Here is a 24,136-nt window from a genome sequence, read left to right as displayed (position 1 = left end):
ACATACGAACCGCCTCACAGAACGCAGGGCTCAGGGTCACAGCTCAGCACAGCAGTGCCTGCGGTGCCCACACTGCAAGGTAAAGAGCCAAACGCTGCAGCGTCAGCGGAGGAGAGGGGGTGGCACGCACAGATCAGAGCAACGCGGCAGACCGATGCGGCCTCGCTGGGACTCTGCTGGGCTCAGGGGAAGCCTGTCCTGAACTGCTGTCTCAGTCACGCTTGTTGGCAGCTCTTTTCTTGTGGAAGTGTGAACAACTTCTGCCATTTCACTACTGAAATGAGACAGGGTGTCCAGCTCCAGCTGTCAGGAACCTTTGCACAGACCCTGAATCACAATCCCTTTGGAATCTGCAAGCATAGCGACAAGCTTTCGCATTCTCGCTAGATCTTCCTTTTCGGGGCACCAGTTTTCTTACCACCCCTACACATTCACACACACCGTGCTACACCTCTACAGCTACAGCTGTCTGTTTCCTCCCTCTCCATTTTCTACTTGTGGAACATTCTTGGACACTTTTTCTGTCTTGCTGCCGTGTTTGTTGGCTCCCTGGAACACAGGCAAAGGAAGAGGTCAACTCTGCCTTTTTGTAATTTTTGTCCTTTTTTTTTTTTTGTGATTACTTTTTTTTCTTTTTCTGGATGTCTCCAAATACTTGCTTTCCCTTTCACAGAATGGTCAGGGTTGGAAGGGACCTCTGTGGATCATCTCGTCCAACCCCCTGCCAAAGCAGGGTCACCTAGAGCAGCTTTCCTTTAACTAACAGTGGAATAAAACAGTATCTAGGGACTGACTTTTTAGCATTTATATATTTTTGTTATACTACAGCTTTTCAAAACTTCCTCAGGCAAAACTACTTTCTTCACCTCTCCAAATTTTGCAGCTGCTCGCCAGTTCTTGCCGCCTCGTCGCTCACCCTGCTGCCCTCAGTGGCACAGCCAGGAGAGGCACCACATCGCAGTCCCCGTGCCAGCAGGCCAAAGCTCGGGCAGACCCCGGGGCGAGCAGGCGGTGCGCAGCGGCCGTGGGGATGCACCGTGGCGTGAGCGGCCGCGGGAAATCGGGCCCGCTGATTTGACAGCCGGGGGCGGCGTCCCCGCGGCCGGCGGCCGGGTCCTTCCCCCTCTCCAGGCTCGGCGGGGGGGCGGGCAAGGCCGTTTCTGGGGCCTCGGCGCTGCCGAGCCGGCGCGCCCCCTGCTCCCGTTTGCAACCACGCAGGCACGAAGCCCCCGCCAGTGAACGCCAGGGCTTCAGCGCCGGGAGGGCCGGGCCGCGGCCCGCAGGAGGCTGCCCGGGGGCCGCAGCCGGGCGCCCCCGGTTTTCGCGGTGCCGGCGCGGGCCGCCCCCTCCTCACACCCCCGTGCGGAGGGAGCGGCTGGCCGGGCCCTCGCGGCTCCCTCCCCGGCGCCCGACGGCCGTTAGCCCAGCCCGGCCCGGCCCCTCGGGAGGCGCCCGCCGCTGGCCCCAACAGCCCCCCCGCGCGACCCCCCCCCACCCCGCAGCCATCCCCTCCGCCGCCCGCCCCGGCCCGCAGGGGGAGCCCCGCCCCCGAGCGCGCGCTGGACCGGGGCCGTGTGAAGCGCACCTTTTGCACGAGTCCCGCTCGCCGCGGGGAGGGGCTTGCGGGGAGGCGGGGGGGCGAAGCCGAGTGCCGCGGCCAATCGGAGCCTCCGCTCGCGCGGCGTCACCCGCGGCCCCGCCCCCCTCCTCCGGCACGGCACCGCGGGGCGGGGCGGCCGCGGCCGAAGGGCGGTACCAGCGGGGCGGGGCCGCCTGTCGCGAGGGCGCGCGGGCCAATGGCGAGCGAGGCGGGGGGCGGGAGCGGGCGGCCCCCACCAGGCTGCAGGGCGGAGGCCAATGGGGCGCGGGCGGGGGGGCGAGGCCGTGCCGGCTCGGGTTCCGTGTGGAAAGAGTGAGGGGGCTCGGGTGCAAAGTTTGCTCGCCCAGCGCCTGCGGAGGGAGCGGCGGTGGCCGGGCCGGCGGCGCCGGGGAAGGGGCTGCGCTCGCCCTCGGGGCTCCGCCGCACCCGCGGGCCGCTCGCCGCGCACCGCCGCCGGCCGCTCTCCTCGCGCCTCCGCCGGGCCGGGCCGGCGGTCGCTGCCCCGGCGCGATGTGCGGGGGGATGGCGGCGAAGGGGCCGGGCGGGCCGCGGTGGTGGCAGAACCGGCGGGCGCGGCTGCTGTGCATGCTGGCGCTCACCTTCCTCTTCTTCGTGGTGGAGGTGGTGGTGAGCCGGGTCACGTCGTCGCTGGCCATGCTCTCCGACTCCTTCCACATGCTCTCCGATGTCATGGCCCTGGTCGTGGCGCTGGTGGCCGTGCGCTTCGCCCAGCGCACCCGCGCCACCAAGAAGAACACCTTTGGCTGGGTGCGGGCCGAGGTGATGGGCGCCCTCGTCAATGCCGTCTTCCTCACCGCCCTCTGCTTCACCATCCTGCTGGAGGCCATCGAGCGCTTCACGGAGCCCCACGAGATCCAGCAGCCGCTGGTGGTCATCGGTGTGGGGGTGGCGGGACTCATCATCAACCTGCTGGGGCTCTGCCTCTTCAACCACCACGGCGTCGGGGGCCATGGCCATTCCCACGGTCACGGGCACTCGCATGGCGGCAGGCAGCACCACCGCAGCAGCCCGAAGGCCGAGCAGCCGCCTGGGGACGGGGAGGCTGCACTGCACCGGGAGGAGACCAGCACCTTGGTGGAGAACTGCAGCAGCTCCAACGGAGTCAGCCAGGAGAGGCTAGGTGAGTCCCATCCCAGCACAGAGGTGCGAGGGAAGCAGGAGAGGTCCCTTCCCCGAGGAAGGTGGTGGGCGTCCTGGTCTCGCCTGGTGCAGGCTTCGTGGGGCCCGCACGTCCTTCCTCCTCTGGAAGAGGCAAGAAGCTTTCTCAGCGGCGCTTTCGGGCACGCACCCGTCGCGTCCCTACCTCACGCCTTTCCTTCAGGTGCTAGCAGGAGTACCCGAAGCTGTGTGTGTGTGTCTTGCAGACAGGTGAGAGTGTGAAAGAGTCTTAGGGTAAAGCGGTTCACCTTGGAAAAAGTTGGTGCTGGTAGAGAAGGTGCATGACAAGTGGTTTTTGCTGAGCGACGCAGTCTGTCACAAGACGTTGCCCTAATGCCACTTCAACTGCCTGCACATCAAATAGAGCGCAGCTCAACACCGTGGTACTGACAGCCAGATCTCTGTTGGGTTGGCTAGTAGCTACCTGAGACGCTAATCTCCATCTGAACGTAACACGCTGAAGTACGCTCCACTGCAATAACGTTGTACCTCTTCGTGACATCCGTTTTAATAGGAAGAAGTCTTGGAAATTACCAGTCTGAACTGTGGAAGTCACGCAGTAAGCACTGAATGTGGAGCTCCGTGGTGTTAGAGTACATGCGTGGTTTCTTCAAATTGCTTTCCTTTAGCTGCACCTTCCCACTCACTTGCACGACGAGATAAATTTAAAATCTTCCCTTCTCGGTTGTGGTGAAACTGTCTGTTTTGTGGGAGGGAATTTCGTGGGTTATTTTTATAACGGATCCAGAAGCCTGGATAGTTTATTTTGACATCACTTGGTCAAAGCCAAGTGCTGCGTGCTAGCAGAGTGAAAGGTGCGTAATTGCGGTTTCTCTACTTTAATCGTATGGCATCCCTGTTACCAGAAGGAAGGGGTTTCAGTCTTCAGAACCCATGTCTCCTTTATTTTCAGGGCGACATCAGGGGACTACTGTTTCAGCTTAAACTGAGCTTTAATTGAGCGGAGTGAACTTTGCTGCAGTTTCGGTTTTTCTGCGGTTAGAGGTTCCAATACACATTTGAGAAACTTAGCAGTTTCCCTCTGTCCCTCTCTCTCGCTCTGTCTTTAGTGTTTTGACTCTGTGCTGGTTTTGAAAAGACAGGTTTTGCAAGAGGATAGGAAAGTTCCTCTGAATACAGTACACCATTTTCTTGACCGCCTAAATAGTTCTTAATGTTGGTTTAGTTCCAACAAAGGTATCCTAATAATCAGTTTCAAACAATCTAAAATTCCCTTAACTGTTGACCTGATAGATATGTTGGCTTGTGAATTGTTCTTGCGTGGTGAAACTTAAGTTGCGCTTTAGCCAAGTTTGGACTAGTTCTAGACTAAAAGGTTAACTTACAGCATGGAGTAAAATGTACGCTGTTTTGAGGTAACTTGTTTGGAATTTCTTGTGGATGTCCTTCTGGCAATAACAAATAATTTGTTGTGGGTATTCAGGTGGTAATAGGGCATAATTTTGGTCGCAGTGAAACTTGAAATAAGTTTGTATTTCCTTCTGTGCCCTGTCATGATTATGTAATGGATGGACTTACTCATAGTTTACCCGTGGCGATGTTACAGGTGGAGGTGCTGTCAGATGCGTAGGTGAAGACTAGGGAAATGACCGAGAGTGGTGCTGTGCCTTCACTGGAAATTACAAAGAGGGATAGACTCTGCTTTCCTAAGGTGGAAGTGGAAAGCTGTCAATAGCCTTAGGAGCTAGTCCTGCGCACGTATCTTCGTGCATGCACTTTATGTGAAGTAATCAGTTTATAGTTAGATTTAAATGAACATATTTCAAAGGGACACGTTTTAACCTCTTGCCATCAAAAAATCTCAAGAGCTTTCTGGAACCATATTTCCTGTTGCCTCCCCTTATAGATAGGTTTACTGACTTTCCAAGTCTTTTCTCCGAGCACTTGGTACGCAGCAGAGTTAGAATCTAAGTTCCTCTTTGCTTGCTCTCATCGTGGTCCCTGAGATCTGAACTCTGTAACCCGAGATATTTTCTTGTAATTTATTGATTTCTCTGGAAAGTTACAGGTGCCATATTCCATAACTGCTAGAAGTTGTGTGGAAAATGTAGATGGAGCTTTAGGACAGAAGTGTGATGCATGAGGTTATGAGCTTGGGGCCTGGAACTGAGCCGCCTTCGTAGGAGCCCACCCCTTCTTCAGAGAGGAAAGAACTTACAGACACTTTATGATTACAGAATCGCAGTCATGAGAGCAGAGTGGCAGAAGCTGCGGGTCATACTAACATTAATGTTTACAAAGCTTTGAACTGAATAACCACGGAAGCAGTAAGAGCTCCTTGTTTCAGTTTGTCGGGCTGTACTAGAATACATTTTTTATGTATTCTAAAATATAAATAACACTACTTCATAGCCTCTGAGAGCTTCAGTGATAACTGACACTGTCCTGTAGTCAATACTGCTGATAAATTCAGTGGTTTAGGCCAAAAAGCTCAGCTCATTGTATCTCACAGTTGTGCTGGCTCCATGCACCCTCTCAGAAAAACTTCCTTTTCCTTGTATTCAGAAGTCTTCTGGAAATAAACTACTAAACCCGAGAAGCTGTTAGTATAACACGGTATTCATACAGCTTTTGAGCTTCTGGCCTTATAAATTTTAATATAAAATAGCAATGCAGTCCTATGGCTTAAGAGGGATTTTTAGCAATGTGATTAGCCTTCTGGCTTTTCAAAAGAGGGAGCAAATGTAAGTTACTTAGCTACTTAACAAGCTTTTTTATATATGCTCTGTAATTCTGCATTTTGTTTAAGAAACGAACAGTAGTCAAATGGTTAAACAGCTGGAAAATGTGAAAACAGTTTTTCAGTAAAATAAATTAAAATGCAGCCATCTTCATAGTTTGCCACTCTACATTTTGAAGTTCCGTGTAGAAACAATTGCCTTGTGGAGTATTTACTTCACTTATTGGGACAACTTAATATTTCTCAGCCAGAGAAAACGCTGCTAGGTGTTGCGGGTAGAGTTGCTTATGTTTCGGCTTTGTACTCAATGTGGTAAGCTTAGTGTTGGTTATTATCTTATTTGGAATCATAGTAATGTGTAGTATTATAGCATATGCCTAATCCTTTTACTGTTTTCTTGTCAGGTGATGCGAAAGACGACATGAGTGACCTGCAAGTGAACGGGAACGCTGGTCATTATGCTCTGGATGTAGAGGAGGTTGAAGAAGACTCTAGTGCGCAGCTTAACATGCGTGGAGTTTTTCTGCATGTTTTTGGAGATGCCTTAGGCTCAGTAATTGTGGTAGTGAATGCCTTGCTCTTTTATGGGTTGTGGAATCCATGCCCCAAAGATGGGCCCTGCTTTAATCCATGTATCAATAACCACTGCATGGAAAATGCTACTTTATTCCAAACACTTGGCAGAGCAAACAAGTCTGAGCAAGAGAGCGTTACGGTGGCGGGTCCATGCTGGTTGCTATATTTAGATCCTGTCCTTTGTTTGATAATGGTTTGTATACTCCTTTACACAACTTACCCATTACTTAGGGAGTCAGCCCTTATACTTCTACAGACTGTTCCCAAACAGATAGATGTTCATTCTTTGAACTCAAAATTACGTACCCTTGAAGGGGTTGAAGCTGTCCATGAATTACACATTTGGCAGCTAGCAGGCAGTAGGATCATTGGCACTGCTCACATAAAGTGTCCTGACCCTTCCACCTACATGATGGTGGCAAAGCGCATAAAAGAGATCTTTCATGACGAAGGGATTCACGCAACTACCATTCAGCCCGAGTTTGCCAGCGTTGGCTCTGAATCGGGGAGAGGGAAATGCGCGTTTCCTTGCAGGACTCAGTGTGCTCTGAAGCAGTGTTGCGGAACGGGAGAAGATAGTACTGCAAAGAAGACAGAAAAATCTTCGTCACTTAGTATTTCTTGTTCAGAAGTTGTCATTGAATTTCCAAAAACTAGGAGGACTAAGTCGGAGAGCATCCCTTCAGTTAAGCTAGAGGCAAACACCGATCAAAACGAGCAGTTTGAATCATCTTTGTAACTCCCCGAATGGTGCTGCCCGAGTTTTGGTGACTTTGACAACAGCTGTATTGCAAGAGGAAGAGACGGACGTTGGAGATGCAATTTTGCCAAATAGTGTAATTGCTGAAGTCCTTGTTCTTGTCACATTGCTAAATCTAGAACGCTTGTTTTGAAGAATTTCACTGTCGTGATACAATGTGTTTGTGATGACTTTGTACTGAGACAGACAGAAAGTGCGCCAATGCTGTAACAACTTCAGAAAACCAGTTTCAGCATTTCAGCAGAGACACTTTTTGCTGTGCTTCAGATGAAAATATTTTTCCAGTGAAAAGGTATTTGAGGGGTAAGCGTGTAGGAACTCAATTTGTGTTACAGATTTCTCGGGCCTACTCTTTCCTTTAATATTTGATTTGTAGATATTTTAATATATTGTTTATTTAGAAGCCCTAAGGAAACCAAAGTTCATAGAACATTTTTTAAAGTTATAACTACTTAAAACTGGAAACCACTTTGCAGTTTCACATATTTTTCTTAAACCTATATAATAGTGAATGTGAAGGCTTTTCTAATGAATTTATCATATAGCATATTTTAAAGAGAACATCGTGATTGTTAGAAACTGTCCCCACTTTTACTGGTAAGGTAGCGAGGTAATTAAAATCAGCTGCTTGTGAAAATACCAGATGTGAAAGGGTTTTTTTTCTATCAGAGTGGAAGTTCAAGCTGCTGTATACTGCTCTCTGATCAAGACGTGAGACTGACCGATAAAGTAACGCATACTTTCATATTTTACGGATTTTCTGGTGGTGGTTTTCCTTATTTCCAAGTTGTGTCTGGTCGTAAAAGTCTTTGAAGTTTAAAGAATCCTTGACTCACAGAGCTACGAATGAAGAGCTGGAGCTCAGTTTTTAACTGATGCTCAGTTTACTGAGATAAAAGAATTAGTTATGTCAGTAAGTGCTCTGTCGGGGAAAGCCTGCCAAGCACCAACCGTATAATTCATGCTTTTAAGCATAGACAGTAGCCTCTGTAACAAGTAATTCGGTGGTGCATTTTGCTTGTAGTTGAGTGTGTCTGTAAGCACTTGCAGTGACTGCAGTCCTGGTCCCTGCTGTGTCCTCGGGAGCCTTCCGCTGACTTTTCAGGAAGTGGGGCAGGGAGTAGGATTTCATTCACTTGTATTTCACACTTTGAGATATTTATGTATCACATAATTTCACTTATTAAGTATCCGAATCTATGGTTTAAAATGTTAGCTTAGTTAATTGACAACTGGCTCTAAAGAAGCTGTTACAGTACGCTGCCAACTTACACCTTAATGAGGGAGAAACTGGTCTATGGACTCTTGTGAATTTGGCAGAGACTACGTGAGAGTTGAAGATAAAACGTACAAGAAATCTAATCTAAAACCCTGACCTTTTTGATCCACCCTCAAGTTATGTATGGGAAATAATGTCTTGTGATCTAGTTGACTGCTCCTGTGCTCGAGACTGGAAAGCTCAGATCTTCCATTGTTTGCGCTATGACTCTGGACATGATAAACATCCTGCCTCAGTTTCCCTGTCTTCAAACGGGGATAATACCTACCTCACAGGGGTGTTGTGAGGCTGAACGTTTGTGTGAAGAGCTCCGAGATCTGTTACTGGAAGGCACTGGAAGGAGTAAAAGATACTAAATTACGTGGTATTTACTTCTTCTACAAATGTATTGCAATACCTAGGCACAACAGAGGGAACTGAGGATAGTTTTGGCCTTATGAAATTCTTTGATACTGAGGTTTTCAGGTTTTTAACAGTATTTAAATGTAGATTTTTTTTAAAAAATAATGTTTTGTTAGTGAAGGGAATGTAGCTATGCCTCCAGATACAGAACACTTTGCTAGTTTGCATTTCTAGTATGCGTCTCGTATGGTAATTGCTCCTAAGTAGTTCAAAATAGTCTGCTGCTTGCCGGACCTGGATTGACGCAGGTTGTGTCAGTGGTCTTACCCAACTTCTCTGCAGAGCACTGCAGTCAACTCTCGATTATCCATGGGTGGATTACCAGTGTTGTATATTAACTGTGCAGTCTCCAGGGCCAGACGAGCTCTGTATCACATGCCAATGCGTTGGTCAAATGCTGTGTGCCAAAGCATTGGAAAAGTCGAGGAGCTCAGTCCAGTTGCGCTCGAGCCCCCTCTCGCAGGGTTTGGTAGCTTGGGTGCAGCGCAGCACCGTGCGGTGATTTTGCCTCCGGGCTGCTCGGATGCATCCACAGGAAGCTGCGGTGTGTGGATGGGTCGGTTTGGCTTTGCGCTGGCTTGGGGGTGTTGGTGCTTCACAGCCATCAACATCACTCACCTTTTTCTGTGTTTATGCTTGTTGTATAGTCTCATAAACTAACTTAAATATGTTAATATAGTATTTATATATGTTTTTGTTTTGTCTGAATTATCTTAACTCTTTTCTTCTGTTACCTGTATATGATCTAGAGTTGACTGTTAAACGAGAGATCTTGTATGAGACTACATTTCCAGGATATGCTACCATTGCTAGTATACTACAAAGTATTAACCAAGTAAATTTTGAAATGAACAAAGTACTAGGTTTTTTTTGGAAATGTGTATCCTTGTTGTTTATGGTAAATTTTCACTAATCATGTTGCTCACTAGTTTAAAATTGGTCTCAGTCATTAGTATGAATTATTGAGGTCCTGCTGTATATCACTAAGGCACCATAGAACTACTGCTCTTTGTTTATTAAAAAAACCAAGACAAACCATAGTAGCACTGAGAAGCCTGACTTACTTCTCTCCTGTTGCTCTTAGAGAGCGACTGCTAAGTCTTGACAGTTGCCACCGTTGGTTAACGGTCTCAGTAAATGCATCTGAATAGATGGAGTTGTAGTCAGTAATTCCATTGTAACTATTTAATCTCTTTTTTTTTGTGCCAGAAGTCATATTTTTCTATTTCTGTGTCCATTGCAGGCAATGGCTAGCTTAAAAGACAAAAAGCTCTTCCCCACATTATTTTTATTATCAGGACAGGATGCGGATGTGACGACGGTGGTGATGGGGGCGGAAGGGGGAGTTGCATGGCCTCTCTGTCCCGCGCGTGTTGCACGTGCAGCACCAGCTGGTGTTAACAGGGCCCTTTAGTCTCTTCAATCCTCGATGGTAAATTCCCTGAAAGCATATAGTCAGGTCAAGGTGGTGGCTGTACCGCAGGAGGAGCACAATTTTTGTGTTTGTCCTGGCTGTATGAGACCCGACTGTAGCCTGCCAGGTTGTGATATAGCTTGATTTTTTTAACCTGGTCTGTCTGTGGTTACACAGACCTGATTTGTTCTGAAGATCACAGTTCCAGAATACTGGGAGCATTCAAAAACACTGCGCAGTCTCCTTTTTTTTTTTTTTTTTTTTTTTAAAGAAAAAGCATGAAACTAATGAATCTCATGTAAGTGAGCACTGCAGTGGTGGGGAGCTAATTGTATTGTGTATCACATTCCTGAATTTTTAAAATAAAAAAATATGGAACACTGATTTTAAGGAAAAAGAAGTTTGTATTTCAGTGTCTAGATTGTTTATGCTTCTGATTAAATGTGTCAAGAGATGTACCAGACATCATTGGGTGAAATGTTTTACACTTAGTACATGTCTCATCCAGAAACATGCTATTTTAGAATCACTTTGTAGGTTATACTTGCACGTAAGGGTGCAGTGCTGAGCTAATTCAGACACTTGGTGGGCTAACCACAGTACCCTGAAGCTTTACTTTTTAGCAGAATAAATTGCTTCTATGAAGCCCCTGATAATTTTAGCTCGATTGCCTTCAACATCCACTCTAGGCTTTTGGTAATAGCTGTTGTTGCTGCATCATGGTATTTGGTACGGACATAGACATGGTTATGTAAAAGACAAAACTAGCCCCAACCTGTGACTCCCTAAAAGTCATGGCAAGGGCTCAGTCCTGTGAATTTCTATGTTCAAGAATAGTTTCATCGAGCTGACGAGTAGTTGCTTGCATGCAAGGAAGTACTTGTGGGAGTGAGTCCAAAGCTTCTGCCAGTACAGCCTGGCTGTTGAAGAACGACTGAAAGTACCTAGATTGTATGAGTATATTAAAATCAGGAGTACTGTGGTGTTTCTAAATTTTCTGCAGAAATACTGTCGGTTTGCTATAATCTTAATTCCAGGATTTATTCCTTTTCCCGATTCTCCAAAAACAAAAAAGCCCACTGAGTATCCAAAGACTTGCTAACAATTTTAGCTAAACTGACATTGCCGTTTTCTTCTGAAATTGGGCCATCTGAGTTTATTAAACACTGCCTAGTGGAGTCTGGGGAGGAGGGATAAAGATTCTTGCCATTCTCCTTCCCCTGCCCCCTGCTTCGACTGCACTTTCTAATCTCTTCAGCTATGGAGAGACCCGGGGGGACGGAGGGGGTGAATTTGGTAGCTAGATGTTCTGAGTTCCATGTGGAGGGAATGGGAAATACCACTAACTATATTTAAAAGTGTATAAATATGCTCTGAGTATTTTAGTTTCATAGCATAGCATCAGTTAGGCCCTTTTTAGATACGCATTTAAGTTGTTCAGCTCTGTAGTAACTTTATTTTTTTCTTTCTCTGCTGGAGGGAAAGAGGTGGATGTGCTATTTGCCTGAGCTGAAGCTGGTCTTGACAATTTTCCAAATCAAACGTAGCTTTGCTGATAACAGGAGGTCTGATTATTGCTTATGACCTTTGCTTTGCGTGGTTAGCTGCCTCTGAGGTACAGTACGATGTTTTAGCAGGCTTACATTTATATTTTTTTTGCATTTGCCATATTATCTGAGTAGTGTGAAGAGCAAAACCACGATACTGAAAAATACCTTTTATCTACATGTCTCCAAAAAGCACATGGGATTAATTTGGCTTCTTTTTGTTCATGTCCTGAATCCTGTTTCTGAGCAATGTTAAAATCTAATTGGCATAGCTAGTGTTCATTGGTGGTATTTCTTTTTGCCTTCTTTAAATAATAATGTTCTTTTTTTTTGTTTTGTATTAAGTATTAAAGTCCTGAGAAAATAAATGGAACTCTTGAATGTCAAACACTTTTAGTTGGGATTTTTTTCTCAGGTCAGTTGCTAGGAAGAAATTTGGCTAGTAGAAATGCACTTTCACTGGCTCCCAGAACCTCAGAAACGAGTAGAAAGAGCACAAGTAGAAGAGGAGCTTAATAAGTGGGTTGTAAAGGGGTGGCCTCCAACTGTCTGGATTCCAGGTGCAGTTAAAAGAACAGTTGCTCAGTTCTAGTATCACGTGAAGAGTTCATTATGCAAAATTTATTTTTTTCCTAGGAATAACAGCCTTTGAAAAGAATAAAAAAAATCTTCCTGTCCTGTTAATTGGCCGTGGTTAAATATCTAACATACGGGTCAATAAGGTAGGCTTTGTAATAGACGTCTGTACTGGTTTATTTGATGTCTTTGGAAGACAGCTACTTTAGAGCAGCAGATGCTTCCTACCTCTGAAGATTTTCAGCTTCCATTTGTTTCAATTCAGAAATGCTGCAGTTTGTAAAGTTTGCTGGGAGAAACGTACTGACTGCAGGAAAAGATACAGCTGCCAGCAATAACACTGAGGAGGGCAGAATCGTTATAGTATCTGCCTTGAGCTGTTCCTGAGCTTGCAATGAAGTGTTCGTTTTGGAGCCCTTCACTGCCGCAACTTCAGTAGCTGCTTTTTTCTGCTTCAAGGGGGAAAAGTGGTTCTGTATTGTTGGTTATGTACGAAGGTAGGGGTTTGGTTGTACTGTATGCACTGCACACGAGCTTGGATTTTGCCATTTTCCAAAGCTACTTCTATGAAAAGATGTGATTTAAACTTAATATGAACATCTTCTATGAGACATGCCAGTGTGAGAATTTTTAATTAATAGGGTGGGAAAGGAAACTTCAGACCTATAGCTTACTTTTGCTTTTACATGGGCCTTTACCCTTGCCATTCCTAGACTGTAATCTCCTACCCCTGTTGGTTGCCTGACCACCTCAAGGTCCAGATCCAGCTCCCAGAACAACTCCTTCTTGCTGCTTTTGCATCAGAGGAGCTGATGCCGCAAGGGAGGGGCAGGATGGGAGTGAAGCCGTGTCTGAATCCAGGCAGGCAATCCATTTCAGCAGCCTTCACCTCAGTCCTGTCTGTGCTAGCACCCCACACCTGGCATGAAACTCTTGCCACTGAAACTTTGGTTATCATTTACATATGCATATTTTGTATTTTCTCTTTTTTTTGTGACAATCAGTACAAACTTTGAAGTAGTGCTCAGGCCAAATTGTAATCCCCCCTCCTGTCACACAAGCTGCATTTCTAGTCGCGGCGTTGGTAGGCATCCCGGCGTCTCCCTCACACCAGCTTAGTGCAGCCGAGAAAAGCTGTGGCGATGCTGTGGAGCAGGATGTGCAACCTGCTGGGTTTCCTGCGTTTGTGTGTGTGCGTGTTGCTGGCCTGGGCCGAAGCCTGTCCTCCTCCGTCTGCCCTGCTACCGCTGCGGGACACATACCCTGGTTTAGGAGCGAACAACGCTTGCACAGATAAACACTGCACGTGTTGCTGTACGATTTTTGCATTAGGAAGCATTGGCTGGAGATGCAGCCCATCATTCTTGTCCTGGGGTGCTCTAGCACTCTCCTCCAGTCAGTTGCAGACAAGCTCATTTTCCCTTGGGAAAGGGATTATGTGAATTAAGAAAATTTGGGCGATAATTTTCACTTGCATTTTTGTGGCCATATGAGAAGGCTCTGACCCAAAAGGATGGGGTTGATGCTGCTCGCTCCCAGCTGAGTGTAGGGAGGGGTTAGGTTAAAATACCAGTAAAATCTAACCTCAAGCTGAGTGTAAGGAGGCGTTAGGTTAAAATACCGGGTAAAATCTAACCTCAAGCAGTTCATCTAAATGTCCATAATGGCAGAGGTCTTAGAATTTTATGTCATGCCCTTTTGAAGGGATTTGCTCTTCTCACATTGCTGTTCAAAAAAGAGAAAGGAAGAATTGTGTTGAATTATCACAAGAATTATTAGCCAGCCTTGGAAGCTGTGTTTCTAGTTTGTCTGAAAATCTCCCTGCATATAGTCAATGCATGATAGAGACACTGACAAGTTAATCGTCAAGCTATCACTAAGAAGGAGGTGTTTGGTACATATGCTTCAGCTTGGAAGTGGAATGACACTTGGCACCATAATGTCCCAGTTACCTTTTTTTGAAGGAGTAGGAAAACTACAGAACTAAATACTGAGTCAAGCTGCATAGGCAGAGCTCCTGTGTCAGGATGGCGCTGATGTCATGGTCGCAGCGTGACATCGCTAGCCGTATGTGAAAAGCTCAGAGCATCACCCAAGCCGCCTACGTTATTCCAAACCTCAGTAACATTTGCTGAAAACTTGCCTGGGTTTTTTTTCCATAACATATCCAGAGAAGTTTAGCCACGCAGCTGAAACATCTGACCACCGATTTAGAAGATGAGCTGGAAGGCTTTGGGTGGTGATGTGAAGTTCACCTGCGTTGCAACACTATGTGCTGCTCCTGAATAAAATGTGCCATTGAACCCCGAGTTTGAATGCCATTGCCCTTGTGTGCCCTTCCTAAAGGTATCTGTGAAAATGGGGTGATGTCAAAATAATGTTTCTCTGCTGAAAACTGTCCAGATACTAAAGTCTCCAGCTTCTGCAATAGCCTTCTGTCAACGAGAGGCTGGCTGTCTCGCTTGCAGCACTCCCGGTCACAGATGTGTAGCAAGAGCAGCATCTGAGATGCTTTTAATTGCTGGCCTCTGCCCGGACAGTAATCTCCACTCTTACTGCATGTTTGGGAGTTTCACAACAATTAATGGGACATGGAAAAGGAAATGGAGAGGCACTGGACTCCTTTAGATTTTTTTTTAAGAACAAAAAAATCTGATCTGCGAGATTTTTGCCAAAACTCCCTTCAGCTCTGGTAGTATCAGGAAGGCAGATCACTTCTTCCATGGTGGTCACTCTGGTTAGCACAGACCAAATGAAATTAGAGTGTCAATGGAGAAAGATGAGTCCTGGAGCATGTATGGATTTTGCTTTTGGACTGGTTACTATTTTTTTTTACCCCTGCAGCTGTTTTTGTGAGGGTAATGATGTTCTTTGGTCTTTCTCTGTAGCTCTGCAGTGCTTAACAGCTTATTGCTGTGAGGCCTACACGTGATGTCTGTGGAAATCAAAGTTAGTGAAAGATGTGGGGAAAAAAAGTACTTGGATCACAGCTGAAACGGAGATCTCAATCCTTCCGAGTCTGAGAAGGTAGCGAGCACAACTTCAGCAGTTACGTCAGGAAAGGATAGTGCAAAGGACCAAGCTTAGCACACCGCTATCAGAATGGTGTAGAAAATCAGGTAACTAGTTCTGTTTCGCACCTGAGCATATGAGAATAAGCCTGTGTTAACAGACTGCAGCTTGGCAAAAGTAATGTCTTTGTGCAGAGGCTTTGTTGCTGGCAGTGGATGAAATCCTGATAAAAGCAGTATTTCTCCAAATGACTTGAGGTAAAGTCAAATGTAGAGAGTCCTTACGCAATATGGAGTTCCCCTTTCGAAACAGCATTTTGGAGAGAAAAAGTCATTGGTCTGAGCTAGGACAAAAATTGCTTAAACAAGATAAACAAGGGGGGACTGCTGCCATATTTCCCTTCCCCTTTATCTCTAAACCTTAAGCTTAAATTACAAATCTGAAGTTAATGCAGTGCAGTGCATCTGCAACTACTGAAACCAGCTACATTTTGATAGGTCTTACTTTGATGATGATGAATGTTTGAAAGTTCCTCTGGGTAACAGAAAAATTTCTATGCTTTTGAAGTTCAAATACAAGTGTTTCTTAATATTACTAAGAAGGTTTTAAAATTAAATAATTAGTTCTCCTGATAAAGTGTTCCACAGTCAACAAGAAAATTATTTACTAATTCTGTATCCTTGTTTCTAATCCAAGTAGTTCACAGAACATAGAAATAAACTTAATTTTCAAAAACCTGTTGTTTTTATGGGCATGATATTTTTCAAATACGAGCTAGAAAGAAAGGAGGTTTCAGTCATAAAATCTGAGCTAACTACAGAATCTTGGTAGCAGGTCACTCACCACTAACAAGTACTTTGGCACTGTGCAGAGCTCTGAGGGGCTTTAGAACATGCTGTGGGAATGGGGACCAGAGCAGTAAAACAGGGTGGAAAAATCTGTGCTTGAGCTTCACAAAGAAGAAACTACTTCAGTGGTAAGTAAGAAAAGGTATATGTTCCTAAGCTGCATTTTTCTTGTATTATACATAGTGTCCTGCAAAACTAACCCTTCAAGATACTGGTTATGTGATGATGACTTTATTCCAGAAATACCAAGTTGGGTCCCATCCTATGGAATGGTTTATCCAGGCAGTGAAAGTATGGTAGGGAAGAGTGGAGAGGATGATAGGTACATTTCTGGTGTGGTACGGCACTCAGCAACTCCTTGGAGTACATGCATTCCTTCTTTGAAGTAACGTGAAAATGTGTTTGGGGTTTTACCCAGATCTGATCATCCTGGTTTTTGAACAACTTTGTTCTGACAGATTCTTTTTGGAGGATGTCTTCACCAATCTGGCTTCAGAGCACCTTGCCATGACAATGCCTGTCAGGTGCCATGTACTGGCTGGCTGAGGCAGGGAGGCTGTGTTTTCCTGTGCTCGGTAGGAATGAAAGACTCTGAACCAAGTCATGTACTGGATGGGAAGTATTAAAGACCTGGAAATGTGGAAGAATATGCTGAAGATGAGACTAGATTCGTTCTCATCACCTTCAGCCTTTGTTAAGAAAGGTTTTTTTTTCTGTAAAGGTGATTAATCCCAAGCAGAGTTGCTCATATTTAGTGGAAGAAAAGCTTAAGATTCACTGACGTTTCACTGAGGTGCTTTTTGATAGGTCTAAGCTGTTTGCTAAGTAAATTGGGTAGAATGGTAATGTTTGTTATAGAAGCCCTTAGAGAAGTTTTCCATCTCCTAGCATCTGTGATAAATAGATTATGAATATAAGAGCCTGCCCTGTTACAGTGTTGGGAACTCTTGACAGAGGTGAAATGCGCTCTCTGTTCGTAGCGTACATGGGGCTTTGACCTCTGTCATGCTTTTCATCCATCCAGAGTTGCTAGATACTGTTTATAGAAATATGAAGCACTCTCTGAGACTAGAAAATGTGATCGCTTACTTTGCAGTAACGGTGGTTCTCTGAGCGGTCTCCATATGGAGTTCAGTTTCCCCAAAAAGCTAAAATTTCAGTTTACGGGTGACCTTGAAAACAGGGATGGGAGGTGGCTTGTAGGATGCTCATGGGCATCCAGCAGGACTGCACCCCAAGCAGACCCAGCCTGAGGGATGGAAAACCAGCAGTCCCCCTGGGAGAAGCCCAGAGTGCCGCTGGTTAATACCTGCTGTACTGCACTGTCACACCAGTTTTGGGGCCCAGCACACAGGAGAAGCGAGGGCATCACTGCACTGAGCCGGGACGTGTGCGGGCCAGCTAACCTGTCAAAACACCCATCTAATGACAAATGCACTACAGTGCACTACGTTTAAAACTGTATAGGAAAGGCCATCAAATCAAGGCTGTGTATGGCGTAGGTGTGAAGGGAGCCACAGGCTGATAGAAATGGCACAACCAGTGACGTAGCAACTCTGATACTGGGCTACTGGTCTAGTTGTTCCTGGGATTAATGCGGCTGCTGAGTTTAGATCTGATGAATGAGTCTCAAAACCCAATTTACGCAGAAATGATTGCTTAAACCTGTTCACTTCATCTTTCCCTGTGCAGGTGGCTTTCCTACGTTATCTGCTTTTTCCGTGATGACTTCTAGGCATGGCTTGGGCAGGAGTTGTCCCATCCCAGCGTAGCACTGAGCACGTGGGTGGGCGTCCTCCCAGCAGGGCTGCTGGATGCTTCCTAATCCAGTAATGGGGAAAAACACACCCGCCACGAGAGACCATGCAGTGCTTCACTGAAAGCGTAATAGATATCGAAGTCTCCAGGACTTTGGAATCACACGGACTCTGACATTTTCATGTGATGCTATATAGTGTTTAGGTAAAAGGTTAAGACTATACTTAGTCTAATATAAACCTATACCGTAACACGGAGGCAGAAAGACAGAGTTAGTACCACTTGCTTCTTTAATAAGAGTCAAGTTGAGGTGGAGCAGGAGAGTTTATAAATGTTTTCTGTTTAGTTTTTTTCCTTTCGCACTTTGCATGACTTCTTGTTAGAAGGCTGGAAACAGACTTCTCTTAACTCTTAGTTATTAAACAAACCAAAGAGCAGTCTTGGAAAGAAATTAGGGTCTGAGAACACAGCAGGGTACTGGGAAACTTAATAAATATCCTGTTGTTATAACATCTGTCATTTTAGCATTAACAAGCTCATGACTTTAGCTGTTGTATGATCACAGCTCCACTTCGCAGATTAAGGGGAAGGCTGGTAGACCTTTCAAGTAAAACCTTTCTGCACGGCAGGATGCTTTAACCTCTTGTATCCTGAAGCTGTTCAGCTAAAGCAGCCTGAAAGTGATATTGAGACAGACTCCTGTGTGGGTCAATTAAGAGGGATACAGAAGCACTTGGGCTTAAGGGTTTTCCTCGCTTTTTCTCTTTGATGTCCAGAAGAGTAAGAAAAAAAACCCCGAAACAGAGTAATGTGGGTTGCATTTGTTTGCGGGTTTTTTTCTTAATTTTGATTTGGCCATATTTTGGCTCTCTTAAAGGTTGTAGAGAGGAGATTTAAGAGACTGTCTTATTAAATGAATAAACATCACTGGAGCAAAACTATGGTAGATGTGCATTGCATTTAAGGCAGTAAATGTATACCAACCGCAAACACAGAGTGGTATTTTGGTTCATTTTAAAACAGGCCTATGTAAGGACCAGAACAACTGTACAAATACCGAACCCCATACAGTGTCTGTCACCACCTGTTTCTGTGATTTCTTTAGCCTGTTGACTCATATTTTTCTTTTCTGGAAGCTAAGGAAAATGCCTGCCATGCTGAATATGCTCCTGGTTTGGTTATAATCTCGGATGAAGTTCATCCAAAATGATTCCATGGTGATAAGGTTTCTGACTTCTTTATTTTTTGCTTTTATGTGTCAGGTGGTGAAATGAGAGCCCTCCATGAACTCTATGCAGCCAGTGCTGCAAAGATACAGCAAGCATTGCTCCCCTGGGACACGGCTTCTCACGCAGGGAAGAGCAGAGGGGCTGAAAGAAAGAGGTTGTCTTGGTGCTTAGGAGAAGTCCGTGGCACATCAGGCGCAAGCAAGAGCTGTGGTTTTAGAAGTGACCTATAGCCCTCTTGCCCCAGAGGGCTCCATTGTCCTCCCTTGCTGTCCTGCCTCAGGGCGAAGAAGCACCACATCCAGCTCACAGCTGCCTCCAGGACCGGTGTCAGTCCACAGAAGTATCAGTGGACCACGTCTCATAGGATGTAAGGGCAAACCACTGTGTTCACGTGCTACTTAGATGCTTCTGAAAAGCCCAGAGGCATCAGTTTGCACCCCCAAGTGCTTCCAAGTCCCCACGCACTTCAGGAGCCTATGTCCCAAGTGGTTTTTCACAGAATTTAGGCTCCTTAATGCATGTTTGGCATGTTAAGGCTCTAAGCATGTTTGTTTGCTTTAAACAGGGTTGAGATTGTCGTGGAAATGCTACAATTCTGTTTGGGGAAAAAAACCCTTACAAAGGAGTAAGGCCAGATGTACCGAAGAGTTGCTGTCTCATGTGGCATGACTGGAAAGCACAGATGTGATCTGGGGCACTGGGGTGTACAAAACCCTTGCTCAGGTCACTAATAAGCAGCTGGTTTACTTTGTGTCCTTTCAACTTCTGTTTGTTTTAATGACATTAAAGCAAGAGCAGGAATCTACATCCTCCCCCCAAATTTTGAAAAGACAAGCACAAGCATTTCAGTTTCACTGCAGTGACAGACTCGGGGGAGAACTTTTTTTTTTTTTGGTAAAATGCTTGAACTTCCTGAAATAGTTAAAAAAAACCACCTGACTCCAAACCACTATTCGTTTTGAAATACTTTTCCCTTTTGTAAGTGAAATTACAAGTTCAAATTCTCGCAATGTTTTGAATAGAACAAAACATTTGGACCCCAGTAGCTTTTGCTAAAGACTTTCAGAGCTGCTAACATCTAGAAAATCAGTTATTTGCGCGGGGCTAATTAGAACCCATCAAAGAATGAGAGAAATGAATCCCAACAATGCAGTTGAACGGTAGTGCTAAGATCTTGCAATTAAACTGTGCTGTTGAATTATGTATATTAGCACATGAATTACTCTTTAAATGATAAATGTTGAACCAAATAATTATCTAAAGCTTCTGGGAAGGGATAATCAGTAAGGTTAGGCTGCTGAAATATAATGCTTTTCTTTTGCAAAATACAAATAGAAGTACGGCTTGCTGAAAACACAACAAATTGTTCCCTGCGACAGAATCACCAGGTTAAGACACGTTTCTTCTTTTTGAAATATGGGTGGCACATTACGCTTTTCTCCTTTTAAAACCAGGCAAAATTAGAACAATAAAAACCTTGAGGAACGATTACCAGGTTTCCAGAGACTGACTGCAAAAGCCTACAGAGGTGCCAATTTGCATCCTTCCCGCTCCGGCAAAGAGGGTGCTGGGAAGATCAGAGGCCAGCTGCGTGGTGGGGAGTGCGGCTGCGCGGGGATGCTGCTCTCTGTTTGATGCCAGCATGGGTGAGCGCAGCCTTGCTGCTGCGCCTGCTCTGGTGGGGCCAGCTGCCTCCAGAAGGTCTGTGCTTCTGCGATCCTCGTGCATGGCTGCGGTCACCATGCACCGCTGCAATCCTCGTACACTTCTGCGGTCCGCAGGGATGGCTGCAATCACCTCGCACAGCTGCAATACTGAGGCGTAGCTGCAATCTTTGTGCACCTCTGCAATCACCGTGCATGGCTGCAATCACCACGCACGGCTGCAGTCCTTGTGCATGGCTGCAGGCCTTGTGCACGGCTGCAGTCCTTGTGCATGGCTGCAGGCCTTGCGCACGGCTGCAATCCTTGTGCACGGCTGCGCTGGGGTGGCCCTGGGCAGGTGCAAGGGGATTGATTACAGGGGCTCGGCGCGGAGGGGCAGCCCCACACTTATCTCGCAGAGCAGCCCGGCACCACCCTGCCTCTCCCCGGGGCAGCGGGGCAGCCTGGGGACTGCTGCGCTTGGGCTGGCGCAGGCTCTGGCCAGCAGCAGCACGACGCCGTGCCAGACTCCGTGTACAGCGGCAATTTACTGAGCCCTTCACCATTGCTCACTTGCCTGGGAAGTCCCTGCACCATGCCTGGTGACTACCCAGGGCAGTGCCCGCAGGAGCAGTCCGCTTTCTCCTGCTGGTGGTCCGGAGCTGCCCCACTGTCGCCCCAGAAGACACCATGCCCCCCGGCACCGCTCCTCCTGAGCGCAGCTGGGGTGGAAACCCACGCAAGGGCGTTTGTGGCAAACGGAGCGGTGGCGAGGCTTACCGCAGGGCCGCTGCGCAGCCCCGATGATGCGAGCGATTGGCATCGCGCTGTGAAATGCGATTTGCCAAAGCGAAACCGCTCCAGCCACACGCACCCGACCGCAGCGCCCAAGCAGCGCTGGAATCGCCGCCACCACCACGAAACAGGCGGCCACAATTAGCAGGGAAATTCATCTTTTACAAAAACCACACCGGGCCATTAGCTTTTAACCAGGTTTTAAGGGCGGGAAACAGCTTTCCTGTTGGGCAAACCTTAACAAGGAAATAACTTGGCTCCAAACATCCAGGGGCGGTGGGGAGTTCAGAGCAGAGTTAGCTCTGAACTCCGCAGCTTGAGCTCCTTGGTACAATGCAGCCAGCTCCTGCGCGCGGAGGAGCCGGTGGGGGAGCTGCAGGGAGCTGCCCTTATTTATTTGTTCCTACCGCACAGGCTGAGACAAGGGCTGTGTTTTATGTTCCTCTGCAGGAAGGTGATAAAGTGCCTGGAAACTGCTGAAAACCATTCACCAATAAATTCAAACGGGAAGACCATTTCTCGTGCCTTGGAAGGAGAGCTGAGGGGTGCTGGAAAGCGAAGAAGACCAAAACGGCGCATTGCATGGCAGCATGGCAGGAGGCAGCGGAGCAATTTTTCTGGTTCGTTTTGTTGCTTGTTTTTTTTTTTTTTTTTTTTCCCCTCAATGATTTTTACTCTGCCTGTGGCTAGGCAATCAATATCTCTTTGCCACCAATAAATATTCTGGGCTTCTAAATGACGATGTATTCCAGGGTGAAACAAATTAAGTGTGCAATCGCTGCCCTCTTGTACTCAAACTAATTCTGTGAGTCTAAATGGAAATTTGGAGAGAGATTCCTGAACCAGGCTTTCCAGTGGCGGCAGATTTGAACAGGGGGAAAAACATCAGGTTTGGCTTTCGCTTGTTGCTGACCCCTCTGCTTTCACTGAGCCAAAGCAGAGATTGGGGCGAGCTGCGTGAGCAGCTTCGCAGGCTGAATCCATCAGGCAGATGCACGTGGTTGAGCATCAGCCTGCCTGGAGCGCCGCGGGCCCTTTTTTCCCTCGGTGGGAGCTGGTGGGAGCTGGATATGGGTTCAATCACCTGGAGTGCAAAGCACAGCCCAGGCTGAGCTGCACCAGCCCAAACGTCTGCGCCCTGGGGTGTTGGTGCAATGGCTGGTTGGGGAGCATCCCCTGAGGACCTGCTACTAGAAGCAATCCTTCCCTTCGATCCCTATCCGAGGGTCGGGTGGGAACCTGTCTGGAGCCCTGAAAAGTCTGCTGTGGCTGTGGCAGCAACCAATCCCGTCCCCAGGTATCCGAGGGAGAGCAGATCGGCTTAACTAAGCACTGGGAAGTGACCTGATTTGCTTCTTAAGCGCTGTTGGATGATTTGATGCAAAAAATTGCTACAGGATACATTATTCTCTTCGGTTTCCTACGGCATTTTGTTGTGGTGGTAGAGGGATCGTGTAATGACTGCCGCTGTGTTTCCCCCCCACATTACTGCTGCTTGAACCCTGCAGCAGAGAAACTTTACGGGACAGTTGAGGAAATATTTGACTCTGTTTCCCAACTTCTGCTACAACAAGAGCTGTTGCTTTGTGGGATTAAGATGACCATGGAAGACGGAGGGCAAAGGCACTGGACATCTTTGCCAGGAGCAGACACTGCCTGGCAAAACACAGCCAGCCTTGAGCTGGCGGACACCTTGCGTCGGTGGCCGGCAGTCCTGCTTCTTCGTCCGCCAGAGCTGAGCCTTCACTGCCAGATCCTGGTCTCCTGGGTCAGGGGACAGGGATCCCTGTGGAGGGTCTGCTCTCTCTGCCTCCTCCCCTTCAGGCAGGGAGGGTGCTGCCATTTTTATAGTGGCAACACTGTGCTACCTGTGCACTGATCCTTGTTAGCTTGTACGTGCAGATGGGTAGTGAATGATGGGCCCTGACATTTGCCATGAAGACAATGAAGTCATCCCAGTTTCAGTTCACCCTCTCTTGGTTTTCTACCAAACCTTTTCATAACAACACCTATTTCATTTTAATAAGCTAACAGTAACCCCAGCAAAGCCTGTATGTCAGCAAAAGGCTCTCCACAATTGCAACTCTCAGCAAAACAAGAGCTAACGCTGCAGAGGGGCGAGTGCCGAGGAAGTCTGAGCCCATGCCCATGGTCAGTCTTAGGCAGCATTCACCGAGCCAGGCCCATCACAGGGCTTCGGCTCTGTCCTAGCCCACCTCCACCGTGCTTGCAGATGAGTTATCACTTGTGAGAGGAGAGAGCAGGCTCCACAAATAGTTACTGAAGTCTTTACTCATCCTTTCTGTCCGAGGACAAGCCTCTGGATGCCAGAGGAGGCCAGAGAAATGTTTTGTGTCTTCACTGCAACAGAAGCCAGCTCCGAAAAAATCTGGATTGGCGTCTGGTGGGAGTATTTGGAGCATCAGGGCTTAGAATGCTGCTTCTCATAGAAATCAGCAGGAATTTTGTCACTTGCTTGTCTGGCCCAACTCTGCTCCTGTGGCTGGCAACCCCACTACAGAAGAGTGGGGTTTGCTGTGGAGGGTATTTGCAGGGGCGGGTGCTGAGGAGGAGGCAAGCTGCCTGCTGGAAGGTCGTTTGGCCTGAGTGCCCCTGTAGCCCTGAGGGCCTGATGTTCATTTTCCTTCCCTTTGGGTTTTGCTCAAGGGAGTCTGTGGGTTTGTTGCTGGCCAGCATGTAGTGGACGCAGCTTGGGGCCCGGGGCTGAGGATGAACTGCGGAGATAAGCTATCTGTGAGCATAAATGTGCCTCTAGCCCTGCACACCTTGTTGGAGAAAGGAGAATTTCTGAAAAGG

At 47.1% G+C, this 24,136-nt stretch overlaps 1 protein-coding gene across 1 annotated transcript; it reads left to right on the top strand.

Annotated features, from left to right (window-relative positions):
* The first annotated feature begins 2,096 nt into the window (after window positions 1–2,096).
* SLC30A1 (solute carrier family 30 member 1) lies at window positions 2,097–11,846 on the top strand. The gene is made up of 2 exons (XM_009932876.2): window positions 2,097–2,741; window positions 5,885–11,846. The coding sequence occupies exons 1-2, from the start codon at window positions 2,111–2,113 to the stop codon at window positions 6,793–6,795; spliced, it is 1,542 nt and encodes a 513-aa protein (XP_009931178.2). The 5' UTR covers window positions 2,097–2,110; the 3' UTR covers window positions 6,796–11,846.
* Window positions 11,847–24,136: the final 12,290 nt, after the last annotated feature.

The sequence above is a fragment of the Opisthocomus hoazin genome, chromosome 2 (genome assembly GCF_030867145.1).
Source record: "Opisthocomus hoazin isolate bOpiHoa1 chromosome 2, bOpiHoa1.hap1, whole genome shotgun sequence".
Taxonomy (NCBI): domain Eukaryota; kingdom Metazoa; phylum Chordata; class Aves; order Opisthocomiformes; family Opisthocomidae; genus Opisthocomus; species Opisthocomus hoazin.
Note: the sequence above shows the minus strand (reverse complement) of the source record. Positions and strands in the feature narration are given on the sequence as shown.

Coding starts and splice junctions, on each gene's coding strand:
- SLC30A1 (XM_009932876.2), top strand. CDS start 2,111: ATGTGCGGGGGGATGGCGGCGAAGGGGCCGGGCGGGCCGCGGTGGTGG. Junction 2,742..5,884: donor AGTCAGCCAGGAGAGGCTAG/GTGAGTCCCATC, acceptor TTTTCTTGTCAG/GTGATGCGAAAGACGACATG.